General features: G+C 37.4%; 2 protein-coding genes across 6 annotated transcripts in view; one reads left to right on the top strand and one right to left on the bottom strand.

Annotated features, from left to right (window-relative positions):
- Positions 1 to 1598: 1598 nt before the first annotated feature.
- npm2b (nucleophosmin/nucleoplasmin, 2b) lies at positions 1599 to 4564 on the top strand. Of its 2 annotated transcripts, none has more exons than XM_051121410.1 (10): positions 1599 to 1745; positions 1852 to 1908; positions 1985 to 2067; positions 2139 to 2258; positions 3686 to 3779; positions 3865 to 3983; positions 4061 to 4089; positions 4163 to 4196; positions 4266 to 4301; positions 4385 to 4564. In XM_051121410.1, exons 2-10 carry the CDS (start codon positions 1872 to 1874, stop codon positions 4547 to 4549), a joined length of 717 nt encoding a protein of 238 aa, XP_050977367.1. In that variant the 5' UTR covers positions 1599 to 1745; positions 1852 to 1871; the 3' UTR covers positions 4550 to 4564. The 2 variants fall into 2 exon arrangements, with proteins under 2 accessions (XP_050977367.1, XP_050977368.1); XM_051121411.1 differs by having other exon boundaries at positions 1601 to 1745; positions 4266 to 4311; positions 4385 to 4513.
- Positions 4565 to 4615: 51 nt separating this feature from the next.
- Positions 4616 to 15627, bottom strand: part of LOC127172200 (unconventional myosin-XVIIIb) — a 70146-nt gene continuing 59134 nt past the window's right edge. The window contains exons 41-43 of one of the 4 annotated variants that reach the window (XM_051121398.1): positions 10626 to 10796; positions 7900 to 8819; positions 4616 to 5518 (exon numbers count right to left, since the gene is read on the bottom strand). In XM_051121398.1, the coding sequence (XP_050977355.1) occupies positions 7913 to 8819; positions 10626 to 10796 (1078 nt within the window). In that variant the 3' untranslated portion in view covers positions 4616 to 5518; positions 7900 to 7912. The remainder of the gene's footprint in view (positions 5519 to 7899; positions 8820 to 10625; positions 10797 to 15627) is intronic. The other 3 variants (XM_051121400.1, XM_051121397.1, XM_051121401.1) reach the window with 3 other exon arrangements.

A 15627-nucleotide genomic window follows, 5' to 3' on the forward strand; every position in this document is an offset into this window, starting at 1 on the left:
CACCTCGTAATATCACAGTCTCTTTGTCCTCATGGCTTCTTCGGCCCCCTCCTCTACTTACTTTTCATCCGGAGGCTCGCGGTCTTTGATGGCGGCGAGGGGCTGGCGCTGGAACCCAGGGGAGCGGCGGTCAAACTCACAGCCCATGTTCTCACTCCGCTCCGTAATCCACAGGCTGAGCGATCCGGTGCATGGAGATCTGTTAATAATAGATCACACGACAGAATGAGAGTGTGCAGCACATATGGAACGGAGGGGGATCTGAGATACATAAACAGCCATGGCAAATATAAGTTAAACGACTGAAATACACACTCGGCTCACGTTTTGAGTCACTTTAGTGCTTTATACAATACAAATTGTTTTAAAGCAGCTTCACAGTTATAAACAGGAAAATAACAGAATCTGTGATGCAGACTTTGTCACAAATAAAATTTTAATTCTGCTGTAAAACATCTATAAAAAAGCCATTGTTTAATTATTTAGTGTAAAATTCATTAATTATGAATGAAGTTCATAGGCACAGCTTTATCTTATGAGAATAATTGATTTGAGGGATCTCTATGGGACACTGGGGCTAGATGTCACGGTTTTTACTACAGTGAATATTTCTAATGGCTGACTTACATTATATATAAAAACAAAAGTCTTGATTGCCAAAAAGGAAACAAGATTTCCACAGACGCAGATTAGTGATATCACAGTGCTTCAGAAGTAAAAATGAATCATTAAGAGCCGGGGGGTGAAAACTTTTGAACAGAATGAAGATGTGTACATTTTTCTTATTTTGCCTAAATATCATATTTAGTTTTCATTTACTACGGCACTTCAGAAGCTATAAAATATACTTACATGTTTCCCAGAAGACAGAGTAAGTTAAATTTCCCCTGACCTTCAAATTCAAAAGTTTTTTTTACCCCCTGGCTCTTAATGCATCGTGTTTCCTTCTGGAGCATCAGTGAGCGTTTGAAGCTTCTGTAATAGTCGCATATGGGTCCCTCAGTTGTCTTCAGTGTGAAAAGATGGATCTCAAAATCATACAGTCATTGCTGGAAAGGGTTAAAATACACAAAAATGCTGGAAAACCAAAGAAATTGTGGGACCTGAAGGATTTTTCTGAAGAACAGCAGACAGTTTAACTGTTCAGGACAAACAAGGAACTCATGAACAACTATCACTAAACAGCAAAACACAGATCATTCAGGTAACAATACAGTATTAAGAATCAAGCGTATGTGAACTTTTGAACAGGGTCATTTTTATAAATTCACATTTTCTCTTATGGACTATAATGTAAACATATTTTATGTAAAATATCTTTTTCAGGTTAGTACTAAATAAAAAATAACATGCATTTTGTATAATCCCTTTTGTTTTGGTAAAATAATTAACATTTTGCAAGGTGTGTAAACTTTACAAACAAACATTTGTAGACAAAGGCCTTATGGAAACGTCCCCATGTGACAACTAGCCCCCGTTAGAGGTTAATATGAAATAAAAGGCAACATATTTAATATGCATAATTATGAGTCAGCTTAATTCTATTCGATTAAAACGTGATTATAAAGAAGTGCTTTTTCAGCAGGTTCATGCAGCAGGTCGGATCCATAATTAACCCGCAGTGATCCTGACTTAATTACTGTCACCTGATGAGCAATTAACTTCCTCTTTAAACGTTCACAGGGCGCAAACTCATGCTTTCTTTTCTTTTGCTGTCCTAGAAGCAGCCCTGAGATTTATTTCTGGTGAGAATATAAAACGCGTTTCTGAATAATTCACATTAACATACTATATATATATTTACATACTGTGCGTGTAATTAAAACACACTTACTTGTATGTGTCTTTCAGTTTTTTGTTTTTGTTTCAAAATGAGCAAAACAGAGAAACCTTTATCCACTCTTTGGGGTAAGTGCACTTTCATGTCTTCAGGAAAAAATATGACTTCAAACCTAAGGTTACCGTTGTTCGACCGTTGTTTTAGGTTGTGAACTCAACGAATCTAATAAAGAAGAGTCCTTCAAGACGGATGATACGAACCATCAACACCAGCTGGCACTGAGAACGGTTGGTTAAGTGATTATCGAGGTAAACGTGACTTTTAATCGGTGTTTAACCAGGTAATATTTGATTTGAAGATGTGTCTGGGTCACACCGCCAAAGATGAGTTCAATATCGTCGAGTTGGTCACTGGTGAGGGCAACAGCAGCGCGAAAGCGGTTCCCATAGCAACACTTCACGCTAAATCTATGCCTACGGTAAGAAATATTCGTTTGTGGTATAAATTATTACATTTTATTGACTTGTATTATTTTACCTTGAGTCTGTATTGAAATGTTTGCTCACTAGTAGCATTTTCGCTAGTAGTGGATATTATATATAGTCTCTATCCACTTTATTTTTCCCGTAAAGGCGGGCACGGCCATTTGTAAACTTTTATAGGTGTGACTTCTGGTCTCATCAGCGTCCAGCTTTTTTTAGCTGTACAAAACGGCTGGTTTTGCTGCTTGATATAGCAAATTGGTGTGTTTTACTATATTATGTTAATTATGAAAACAATGGTTTGTAGTGCAAACAGTTTTACCGTTTACTGCACGTTGTTATTCTTATTTCCCTATGGTGGTTAATCAACCGGAAGTCTGGCCCATTTCTTTCATGTTGAAGAATATGGTGGATACAGACCCCAGTTACCCATTTCAATTGAAAGCATTTAACCTTCAGGTGCTGATTGGGTCTACTGTTTTTTAAAAAAAAAAAAAAAAAAAATGCAGAAAAGTACTTTAAATTTTATATGAAATGTATGTTTTCCAAAACATGTTTTACCTTAAAACTGCATGAAAATCAAAGCTATAAGTCCAAGCTAGTTGTGTTCCAAATTTGAGGTTGATGCCACAAAAAAAAGAGCTTTCCGTAAGATTTTGTTTGGGCGCTGTCCCAAATGTTTTTGCTAGGTGAAACTTGCTTCCCGTTGAAATTGTAGTAGGCTTTTTTCAAAGTTTGAAGTTTGTGGAAAAAATAATCACACATTGTGTGCAGTCAAAACGCACACTATATATATATATATATATATATATATATATATATATATATATATATATATATATATATATATATATATATATATATATATATATATATATATAATATTATATTGTATATTATATTAATTTTTTTTTTTTTTGCGCTATCAACCTCGAATTTGGAACATGGCTTGCAAGAATTAATTTTTCATGCTATTTTGGTAAAACATGTTTTGGGGAAAAATTATATTTCATTTACAGCTGTATTTTATTCATTCATTCATTGATTTATTTAACTCGCTTTAACGCTTTTCAGTTCAACAATCTAAAGTGTCATCTTAAAAAAGAGACCAAACTGTTTTAAAGTATTTATGATTTACATTAGTCCAAACTGGAAATGTAATTTTCAGGCAACAGCAAATATGTAGATCACCACAATTTTGGTACCATAAAATCCCTTAAAAATGCAAAATGATAAACCTTCTTGAACTAAAATGCTGTATGTTTTGTTAAAATTATTTGATGACCACGTGAGCAGCCCCAGAGGGTTAAAGAATATTTTTAATCTGTTTTGAGTCTTCTATGGTTTTCTTTGACTAGAGCCACAGTAATCACGTTTTACCTTCACAAGTCTGTGTACCTCATGAGATTTCATTCTCCATCAGGTCAACCTGTCTGGATTGGATCTTCATCCGCCCGTGACCTTTCGCCTGAAGCACGGCTCTGGGCCGGTGTACGTCGGAGCGGAACATGTGGCCCGTGAGTGGTCATTTCAGCTCTATTTTTAGCTACTATCTGTGGTTCCTGTTTAAATCAATGGGTCTTGTGCCAAAATCTCTCCCAGTGGAGGAGTACTCTGACGATGAAGAGATGGATGAAGAGATGGATGAGGAGGTAGAAGAAGAGGAGGAAGATATTGAAGAATCACCGGTTAAGAAAGTCACAAAAAATGGTGCTGGCAAAGTAAGGCCTCGTCTTGTAGCTCACAAGTCGTTTGAACTAAATTTGTTTATTCTAATGGCTTCCTTTTATCTTTAAAGAGAAAGAAGCCAGAAAAGGGAGAGGATGAGTAAGTCAAATCAAACATTTATTTTTTTCATACGTTTCTCAAAGCAAACTAATCAAATGTTTTGTAAATGCAGGGAAGCCTCAGATGGAGAAAATCCACCTAAAAAGGTACTTTTGTTTTCTCTGAAGATTCCTCTTTTTGTAAAGCTATGCACAAATAACATTTGTTTCCTTCAGGGTAAAGGAAGGGGACGTAAGGCGCAAGCTGCAAAGGTGTGACCAGGCAAGGACCTGTAGATGACGTGCTAATTTGATCATGTAGAGACTCAAGCATTGATCATGTTCTCCTATTGCAGATGTGGATGGGAAGCAGCACGTTCCCAGAAGGCCGCTGCTGGACATCTGAGTTGGGAGCTCCAATTTCTCACCGTGGTCCCATTGTAGTTCTGCTGCTTGTCAATAAAACTGTTGGAGGGGAAAGCAAACTGGTCTCGTTTTCTCTAAAACCATTTTGTCTGTAGAAGAAAGTATGACTGGGCTGGCGTAAACCTGTCAGATGCAGCCATCATCTTAATGCAATGGAAGCACCAATTTAAATGAGGCACTGCATTGGTGATTTACCACAGGTAAGAGTTAAGAAAACACTTACTGTGGTAAGAATCACTGTAATGCATTGCTTTTAGTAGATGTAGTTGGAATATTGCAGGCTGGATACAATTTAGCACTTGGGCCATAATGGATATGACCACATTGAATGACTTCAGTTAAAATAAGTTTGAGCTTTTATAAAACAAGACGTTCAAAATTAGCCCCAATTACTTCCACTTGTACCGGCCTCATTGTAACCTCAAAGAAAATGGTTAAAATTATTCTTTGTGATAAGCAATATTATGCTGCAATTTAGGATGACTGAATCTGGAATGTTTCTTTAGCCCGTTTATGCTTGCCAAGTGCACTAATATGGCGCACACTGTCACTGTGTGTGTAGTTCCTTCAAATTTTGCCCTGGCAATTAAGTACAAACTGTTTTCTTGACTCTGTTCCTAGGCAAATAAGTCTAATGATTTGACTGCAGAAATGAGGTTGGGCTTCATTATTATGGAGAGCCTCTGCTTTGTAAAACGGCTCTATTTCTGTTGTTTTCCTCTGTGAGTGTAATGCTGCTCCTCTCCTTTGAAAGGTCGAAGCAAATACCAATGATTCTGCTCGACGTTTTTATTTACATCTGTAGGAGTTCAACAAATTTGCACTGACTGCTGAGAGGGAAAGCGAGCGCTCGCTGGTCAAAACTCATTTCCCTGACCTGAAGCACCTGCGGGTATCAGCGCGGCTCAAATAAAGGGCATGTTTACACTGAGAATTTTAGGAATTTCATGCGTTAACATCTTTATTTACGTGTACAAACAGTGCTCAAAATAAATCCTCAGTGTATTTGTGCTTCCAGTTAAATGCATTCTGGACAGGGATGATTCTCCACATCTTCATCTACCCTGTCAGGAGAAAGGAAAAAAAGAGTGACTAAATGATTCATATCCTTTCACAATTCAATTTAATTTCATGTTGCTTATTTTTCATTTAAAGGGGTCATACACTTTTTAAAAAAAAAAAAAAAAGCCTAACTTTTTTGTGACTATTTTCCACCTCCTCTATAACCATTTGAAGTTGTGCTTTACATTACATGTGAACATTCACTCTCAGGAAAAAAGGTACAAAAAGCCGTCACTGTTGTGATACCATTTCAAAAGGTAAACCTTTGTACCCTAAAGAGAGCATATTGGTACCTTAAAGCTACATATTAGTACCTAAAAGGAACAAAAGTGTACCTTTTGAAAAGGCACTTCTGTTTCTTACAAGGAGAAGCCTCCAGACCAGGGTTCGCAGAGATACTATAAAATAAAAATCCAGGATTTCAAGGACTTTTTAAGCACTACTTTTCTTTTCACTGACTTCAATCATGGATCTCACTTTGTGCATTCATGGATTGAATGAGCAAACCTGCTGCAAAGTTCCAACCTAAATCAAATGATTTGAGATCCGCGCTTCGAACTCCTGATCCAAATCAAATAATCTGTGATCGGTGCTTGATCCGATCAAAAGCAAAATATTCACAAACCCGCTCCAAAGTCTTGAACTTAATCAAATGATTTGAGATCCGCGCTTCGAAGTCCTGATCTAAATCAAATAATTTGTGTTCGGTGCTACGAAGATCCGATCAAAAGCAAAATATTCACAAACCTGCTCCGAAGTGCTGATCTAAACCAAATGATTTGCGATCCACGCTCTGAACTTCTGATCTAAAGCAAAAGATTTTCAAATCCGTTCTAAAGTCACGATCTAAATCAAATGATTCACGATCTGCGGTACGAAGATCTAATCTAAAGCAAAAGATTCCAGAACCCACTCCGAAGTCCCGAACTAAATCAAATGATTCGCAATCTGGCCTACGAAAATCTGTTCTAAAGCAAAAGATTTGCGAACTCGCTCCGAAGTCCCGATCTAAATTAAATGATTCACGATCTGCGCTACAAAGATCTGATCTAAAGCAAAAGATTGGCAAACCCACTCCAAACTTCCGATCTAAATCAAATGATTTGCAATCCACGCTACAAAGATCCAATCTAAATCGAATGATTCGCGATCCGCACTACGAAGATCCGATCAAAAGCAAAATATTCGCAAACCTGCTCCAAAGTCTCGAACTAAATCAAATGATTTGCGATCCACTCTATAAAGGTCTAATCCAAAACAAAAGATTTGCGAACCTGCTCCAAACTCCCGATCTAAATCAAATTATTCATGATCGGCGCTATGAAGATCCGATCTAAAACAAGACTCACAAACCCGCTCCAAAGTCCCGATTTAAATCAAATGATTCACGCTCCCAAGTTCCGATCTAAAGCAAAAGATTTGCAAATCTGCTGCGAAGTTCTGATATGAATAATGATTCATGAACATTTCATCATTTCATATTAAGACTGGGAGCATGGATTGTAAACAATTTGACTTATGGCGCGTATCGCGAATCATTTGAATCATTCAACTGGACTCATTCAACTTGCTAAATGTTGTTGCAAGCGATACAAAGGTTTAACTGATTCGGAGTTTTGAAAAGCTGTTTCACCCATCACTACGTGCTTTTTGAAAACATTACAAGTGATGTTGAAATTAGAAAATGATTGGCTCTTTTTATTTGATCTGGTTTTTGCTAGTGAGTCGCTTGAAATGAATGATCGAAGTCACGAGTTTGAATCGGAGCAGTTTCAGCGTAAAATGACTCAATTGATTCGGTTCATCTGTTCCTCGTTTCGCATCTTCAGCCATGTTTACACGACACTGTCAGTACTACTACTTGCTTAGCTCGATAGTTTTCTGACATGAACTGAAATAAACAAAAAGTGTTTTTGAATTTAGTGTAATTTGCTTAAAAAGATGTGCTTATTGGCAAAATTAAACACTTATTTCACAGATACATTATCTTTCAATAATTCAAGCACTTTTCAAGTACCTCTTCAGGAATATTTTTCAGGGATTAAATTTCAAAAAGTCAAATTTAAGTACTTTAAGCACCTTGTACGAACCCTGCTCCAAACACAACAGAAAATGCAATTTCTTCTAAACAGCAAACTGATGTTTGTGATGTGCAACCTGTGGGTGATCAAATAATAATGTTTCTGAGATCACAAATCCCAGGTTTCTGCCAATACAGATCCACGGATTTCAGAATATCCCTGGATTTGGACTCTGGAAGAGGTTTTGAGCTCTCTAAGTTAAAGTGTATTTCAGTAGAAACTCAAAAGATCAAGGAAAATTAGGTTCCTCATGATATGACCCCCTTAAATGTAAAGCAGGCCACTGCAGTTTTAAGCTTAACCTCGTTCAGCTTTCTAGTCGACTTCTGCTTTTTTGAGGTACTTCTTCATCACAGAGTTGACGTCCTCACTGCCCTCAGCTTCCAGCCTCTCTCCTTGAGGCCCACGACGCTTCTGAGATCCGCCAGAACTTGAAGAATCTGAATCGGACTCTCTACGCGACGCTCTGGATGGCGGTAACTCCCCAAAGTGCACGCTGAGGGCTCGTCTCTGGCCTGTTCTGGAGCTGCTTGACGCTAGGCTGCTGGTGGACTGTGCTCGTCGGATAGCTGGGAGAATGTCCGAGCTGGTCTCCCCTGCATCGGCCCTCTCCTTGTCCTGATTCCCGAGGAGTCTGCGATTCTGGAACACAAGTGGTTCCGATCCCAATTGCGACTCTCCGGTTTCCGTCACCAGGCCGCCGAGTAATCGACGCCGCATTGGCTGATACCCAAGTGGAGGCATGACTTTCGAGCTGGGCTCCTCTTCACCTTCCTCAGGGATGGCCAGGTTGGACAAGTGGCGGCGGGAACTTGCAGTGGAGGTCACGGATGCGAGGGAGTCGCAGGAGCTGAAGCGGTTCATCTTTCCTGTGGTGGCTGTGGTGGTGGAAGATGTTGGGCCTGCCTCGGATAGCGAGCGGAGGCTGGAGGCACGGGGCAGGTGCGGACTGGGAGGTTTCAGTATGCCAGGTCGAGGCAGGTCCTCCAGACCCTCCTCTTCTTCTAAAGACAGCGCTGAGGGTCTGCGGCGTAGCGTGGAGGCCCCAGTCGTCTGATAGATGGGAAGGGACACTGCGCTGCCCTCGCCGGCCTCCGAGCCTCTGTCCCACCCAGCGCGCTTCTTCCTCAGACCTTCCAAGAGCTCAGATAGGGCAGTGGATGATGATGCTCTGCCAAGACCACTTTCTTTGACGTCTTCGTCTAAGTCTTGCGTGCAAGATCTTTGATAGGGAATAAAAGACAGACAATAACAATGAATATTAAGTTAAAGGATGCGTCTTATCATCATTTAGTCACCCAAATGACGTTTCAATCCCATATGGCTTCCATGGAGCACAAAATGAGAGATTTTGAAGTACTCGACAAGACATGACTAATCATCTTCGATGTCAATCCTCACATAGTCTCAGTGTCAGATGTCATGGTCACACTCCGTTTGCTTAATGTCTGATGCATATGGCACGATAAAATAGAAACACTTTGTGACAGATTCTACCAGTTTTTCGAGAATCTGCAGTCTTTTAATGGAAATAAAGCAGCGTTCATGGAGATTGTGGCACTTCACATAAGCAACTAGATGCTGGATTTCAAAACGTGAGTGAAGGTGTAATGCAATGTTTAGTTGTTTTTTTGTTTCTAATGCAGATTGGGTTACACTTTATTTTGATAGTTTGATTTAGACATTCTACTAACTACAACTACAACAACTGTAACTTACAGTTGAAACTTTGATGTCACATGTACTATTTTAACAAGTCCTTACTACCTCTCTGAGCCTTGAATGTGTTAGTACCGGTGCTGTCTATGCAGGGTCAGAAAGCACTTGGATTTTATCAAAAATGTCTTAATTTGTCTTCCCAAGATGAACAAAGGTCTTACTGGTTTGTAATGACATGACAGTGAGAAATTAATAACAGAATTTACATTTTTGGGTGAACTATAACATATCTAACATGTTATATCTTCATTGAATGACGTATGTCAGGGTAAATTTAAATTATTTTGTCTTCTGGAAAACATGTAAGTACCTTCTGTAGCCTCTGAAGGCAGTACTAAATTAAAAAGTATGATATTTAGGCAAAATAAGAAAAATGTACACATCTTCATTCTGTTCAAAAGTTTTCACCCTCTTAATGCATTGTTTTTCCTTCTGGAGCCGTGAGTGAGTGTTTGAATCTTCTGTAATAGTCGCATATGAGTCCCTCAGTTGTCCTCAGTGTGAAAAGATGAATCTCAAAATCATATAGTCATAATCATATAGTTCAAATACACAAAAATGCTGGAAAACCAAAGAATTGGTGGGACCTGAAGGATTTTTCTGAAGAACAGCAGACAGTTTAAGTGTACAGGACAAACAACGGATTCATGAACAACTATCACTAAACAAAAAACACAGCTTTTAACACAGTTTTAAAAATCAAGGGGATGTAAATTTTTGAACGGGGTAATTTTTATAAATTCAACTATTATTTTCTTTTGTGGACTATGCAAACATCTTTTATGTGAAATATCTTGTTCAGGTCAATACTAAATAAACAATAACGTGTTTTTTATTATCCCTCTTATTTTGGTAAAATAATTAACATTTTTAATGATTCTGAAAGGGTGATGTAAACTTTTGACCTCAACTGTATTACTCATCAAAAATTAAGTTTTGATGTTTACGGTAGGAAATTTACAAAATATCTTCATGGAGCATGATCTATACTTAATATCCTAATTTTTGGCTTAAAAGAAAAATCGATCATTTTGACCATACAATGTATTATTAGCTATTGCTACAAACATACCCGTGCTACTTACGACTAATTATTCTCATGCTACTTTTATTGTTTTTTTTTTAAGTTTAACAGTTTAAACTAACTTTCATTGCACAGAAAAAAGAATACTTTAACATTTCTCCTGTTGTGTTTCCCAGGACTAGAGCCATGTTTGCTAAAACAGCTACTTACCTAATCTGGCCTGGTAGTGTTACCTTTGAAGCACACTCATGCTTATTGATTATCAGATTTTTCTTGTTATGTTACCTGAAACTGTAGGTGCTCATGGTGTCAGTAACAGATTGGCGGCCAGAGCTGCTTCCTGCGTAAGGAGAAGTTCTGCCGCCTCTGCCTCCCCGCGGTACACCTGCCCACTGACGTATCCCTTCGCCAACGTCTTCAGTGCCCACACTGGATCCGACGCTAGACATGGTGTCGCTGAAATTCAAACCCCACGTCAGTGTGAAAATCATGCTTTCATTGGAAAGATTAACAGTTGTGCAACATGCTTTTACAGCGCAGGCAATCAAATCAGTATAAGCAATGCATACATGACCTACATGAATATGATCATGCACATGGCTCAAGAGGAGATCTCTCATGATGGGTGCTGTAATGCCACACACGGGGGTGATATTAACTCTGATATCCTCATTACTACCCAGCAGACCATGTGTGTTCAGTGAACTGTGAGTTCATTAGTCTTGAGAGCGCTGTCATTATCAAGGCTCGTAGGGGCACAACGCACTGATCCACAGCCTGTTTACAGACTGACTAAATCTGTTTGCTCGAGATCCCAAAACATAAGCTCCGTTCCAAGAGCTGGTGTGCTGCCTTGCTGCTAATTGCCTAAAGAGGCAGATATCTTCTAATGGAGCATCCTACACTCTTAAAAATAAGGATTCTAAAAGGATTTTGTATGCAGTTGAACCACCATTTTGGGTTCAATCTTTCAGTGATCAATTCTTAAAGGTCCATTGAAGTGCTTTGAAACACACAGCGTTATTCTATGTGTTGACGTAATTTAAAAAAAAAAAGGAAGACAGGGCAGGATATATCCAGCAGTCCCGTCCCCTTTTTAAATAGCCTATGGGGTTTTGTTTATAGCGTTTCGTGTGGCTGGGTAAAGCCACATTTGATAGTGTACACTCTTAAAAATAAAGGTTCTTTATTGGCATCAATGGTTCCATAAAGAACCTTGAACATCCATGGAACCTTTCAAATGCAGAAAAGGTTCTTTATAGTGAAATTTCAATTTTAAAAATGTTCTGAAAAATGGTTCTTTTAAGAACTGTTCACTAAAAGGTTCTTTGGGGGACCAAAAATGTTTCTTCTATGGCATCATCGCAAAAACACCCCTTTAGAGCTTTTATTTTTAAGAGTGTATGACAGCCACAATCTCATCCATATTGCATTATCTGTATATAAAATAGCATTCTGTGTAGAATTCAAACATGTTTGATAAGTTTTGTGGTCTGCGACGAGTTGTGCCTATAATCACTCCATGCTATTGTGTTCCTGGACCGGAGCAGACTGAGCGAAACCAGACTTCATTTGACTTAATGGAAAGCATACAGTATTTACACTCTGAATTGCTCCCTATCCCCTATGTAGTGCACTACGTGCCATTCACTGTACAGAAGATACAAATTCTTTGAATAAGTGATTGATTTCAGCTGCAGCTTCAGCGTCTATTTATAGTGTAGGGGGCGGGACACTTCGGATTCTAGAGAGTATTTGATTGGACAGAACGTTTTGATGAGCAGCTGAAGTGCAGGGGTGATGTGATCAAAACTGTTGATCCATATTTGTGGATGTTAGAGACTGTAAGTGTTGAATGCTTATATCTTCGAAATGCAAATTTTGTCATTGTTTTGGAGCACACTAGCTTACAGATAACCTTAAGGCTAACTTATTCATACTAAATGCCAAAAAACTTTCATTTTGATGTCATGGGGACTATAAACAACCATTTTTTTCTTAGTGTGAAGACTATTTTAATAATCTGAAGAAGCTTTTTCCAACAAAGAACCTTTAATTTTAAGAGCACAGCCATGAATCCTCATTAAGTGATTGATTTGGAACGCTCTGCATAGGCATACATTTACATCTGCATTTATGCATTTGGCAGACACTTTTATTTAAGAGACTGACATTGGATTCAAGTTATACATTTAATCAAGTTTATTCATTCCTTTGGAATCAAACCCATGACCTTGGTGTTGCTTGCACCTTGCTCCACTGTCTGAACTACACAGAACTAAGAGAAGCTTAGTGAATGGCTTGATTTGAAAAAGGTAATATTTTTACACATTAATTAAAAACCACTGCATGGACTTTAGATTTGTAGATTTGTACATACACTGCCAACACACATTAATGTTCAAACAACAAGTAAAAGTGAACTTCATCCGATGACCCCTTTAAACTTTTATTTTGACGTAAAACTCCAGCTTACAAAAACACGTCTCACTACAAATCTAGTGAAATGCTGTAATCATCTGCCGTGAAAATAAAGCATAACTAGCAGCCGTTGCATTCCCAAATGTGTGCTAAACTTACAGCACATGCACTGTAAACCCTAATGCTGTCTTTACTTATACAATCAAGTAATGTTGACTAAACATTACTTAAAATTTTGCATTTTGGACCTATCACTTAAAAATATGAGTTCATTTAACTTATTTACCATCAAAATGCATAAACTTAAGATTTCAAGTGTTGTGAGCTCAAAATCATGATTAATGGTCATTTTCACAACTGTAGTCTTCTTGATTGTAAAATTCTAATACCATGTGCAAGGTGTTTTCTCTCTTTTTTAAATCAGAAAACAAATGGATTCAGTTACAAGTATTCACCATAATGGGAATAAATTTAGGCTACTTATTTTTTATTTGGGAATTTTTGTTGACAAATTAACTTTAACCCATATACAAGGGTTTATATATACATATATATATATAAACCCTTGGGGATAAAATGATTCGCGAAACGCGTCCCGTTTTGAATCAAATTATTCGCTAAATGTTTTTTTTTTTTTTACGCTTGAACCAAATATTATGACACCCCTAACTGCACAAAGTACGCCTCACTTTCTACAGTCCACATAGTAAACTAGCCTGTAAAATCACATTACAGCTAATAATAGCGAAAGTGCTTTACCGGAAATCTGAAAATTATAGTTTGAAAATGGCCCGCGCTTACATGCTTACATTTCGCGGTTCTTTATTTAATGTGATTGGCCATGCAAGGAGTCCCGCCTACTAACAAGAGAACTAATGCGCTGATTAGTCCTTTTGCCATCGTCGTTCTGTTGCTGACACCAAGTTTGAAGACGGACGTTTTTCTTCTATGTTCGGTAAGTAAATTATGTAGATATAAAGTAATGATTCTGAGTGAAATGTGCTTATTTAAATCCTTGCTGTACTTTTCTATAATAAAAGACAACTCAGTCATGGTCAAACTTTGACAGCGTAGCCATCAAGTAACGTTAACTGTATGGATTTGTGATGGTATGATAACTGAGATATCAAATTAATATTTATTTGATTTATAATACTAAAACATATTCGTTAATTCGCTTAATCATTGTGTAATCGTGTATTTCTGTGGGAAAGAACATGGCAGCCACTTCTGAGATCAATTAACGTTTCTCCCACCCCTTACCTTGCCATTAAGTAACGATATTTTCTTAATGATTTTGTGATGGTATGGTTATTGAAACGACAACTTATTTCTCATTTTACCAGTTTGGTGTACATATTTGATGAAGTCTCCTAATCGTTTTTCTGTGAGAGAAAGAACATGGCAGATAACAGTTACTGCTTAAAGTTAGACCACGAGGGTTATTTTTTCAGGCCAATTTTGTCAGTGTCGCCATTAATTAACAATATATTGAGCATAATGTTATCAAGCTATGATTGAAAAGTCGAAAATTTTGACTTGTACAGAGCATTTGTGAAGTATGCAAATTCTAGGTTAATTGTGTGTTATAAGAACATTGCTAGTTTTGCTACTATAGCTGAGATGAATAAGGCTAGTGATTTTTTTTTATAACTAGATGGTGAAATTACAGACCATCTTCACACTGGTCACCAGTAATTAGTTAAACATTGTAAGACTACAATCTGAATTATAGTGTAATTTTTTTTTTTTTTTTTTTTTTACTGACTTTGTTAAACTTACTATTTTCAACTTTTCTGTTACAGGTGACATTAAACAAGGACATGTGGAAATGTAAGTACTGCATTTTTGGCTCTGCAGAAACCTGCTTTTGGAATACTTTTGCAGAACACATTTAAAGAAAAACAAAAAACCAAAACTGAAATATAGAAATTCATATGAAATAAATGAATTATTGTTTCGGGTTTTCTTAGGGGGTAGTCCGCAAAAAAAAAAAAAAAAAAAAAAATTGCTGGTACTCACTGACTAATGCTACTGAAAATACTAGAGAAGTAAATGGGAACAAGCAACTATTTGGTTACCATCATAATTGAAAATATTATCTTTGTGTTCAGCAAAAGAAATAAAATCATGTGATTATACAACAATTTGAGCATGAGTAAATGACAATTTTAATTTTTTTAGTGGTCTATTCCTTTAACATTATAAAACAATACTATTTCTTAGCCTCTTCATTATTTCCTTATTTATTAGCCTGTAAAGCATTTCTGTGTGGAAGCTAATGTGATTAGTGACCTGGCCTTGTTTCCCCCCAGGTTTGCATGGAGTTGAACAGAATTATGGGCAAAAATCTAAAGCAGGAATTCTACGAAAACCTTGACAGACAAAAGGAGGGCTCCTGGTCAGCGCTTGTTGAACTTTTACAGCAAATAAAGGTCAGTATTTATTTGTCTTATTTAACATAACTTAAAGGATGGAAACCAAAAATGGAAATTCTGTCTTCATTTACCCACCTGCAATTGTTCCAAACCTGTATAAATTTCTTTGCTCTGCTGAAACCAAAGGAAGATATGTTAACCATATGTTAACCAAAGAATTTTGGTGCAGCATTGAGTTCCTTAGTATTTCTTTTTAGTATGTACATGTAAGTGGTGCCCCAAAACTGCTTGGTTTGGAACAAATTTAGGGTGAGTAAACAATGACAGAATTTTCATTTTTGGGTGAACTATCCCTTTAGAAGTATTTAATTTTGTCAACGTAATTTATTTCTTATTTTCTCATATCAACAATCTGTTATGTATGTTTTCCTCTAAAGTCAGCCCAGCCAACAGAGGTCCGAACCCTTGTTCTTCGAGGACTGCCTATC

The sequence above is a fragment of the Labeo rohita genome, chromosome 10 (assembly GCF_022985175.1).
Source record: "Labeo rohita strain BAU-BD-2019 chromosome 10, IGBB_LRoh.1.0, whole genome shotgun sequence".
Lineage (NCBI taxonomy): Eukaryota > Metazoa > Chordata > Actinopteri > Cypriniformes > Cyprinidae > Labeo > Labeo rohita.

Bases quoted from the DNA above. Each gene is read 5' to 3' on its own strand.
- npm2b (XM_051121410.1), top strand. From the start codon at position 1,872: ATGAGCAAAACAGAGAAACCTTTATCCACTCTTTGGG. The intron at 3,780-3,864 runs GTGAGTGGTCAT...AATCTCTCCCAG, and splicing joins CGGAGCGGAACATGTGGCCC to TGGAGGAGTACTCTGACGAT. The intron at 4,090-4,162 runs GTAAGTCAAATC...TTGTAAATGCAG, and splicing joins CCAGAAAAGGGAGAGGATGA to GGAAGCCTCAGATGGAGAAA.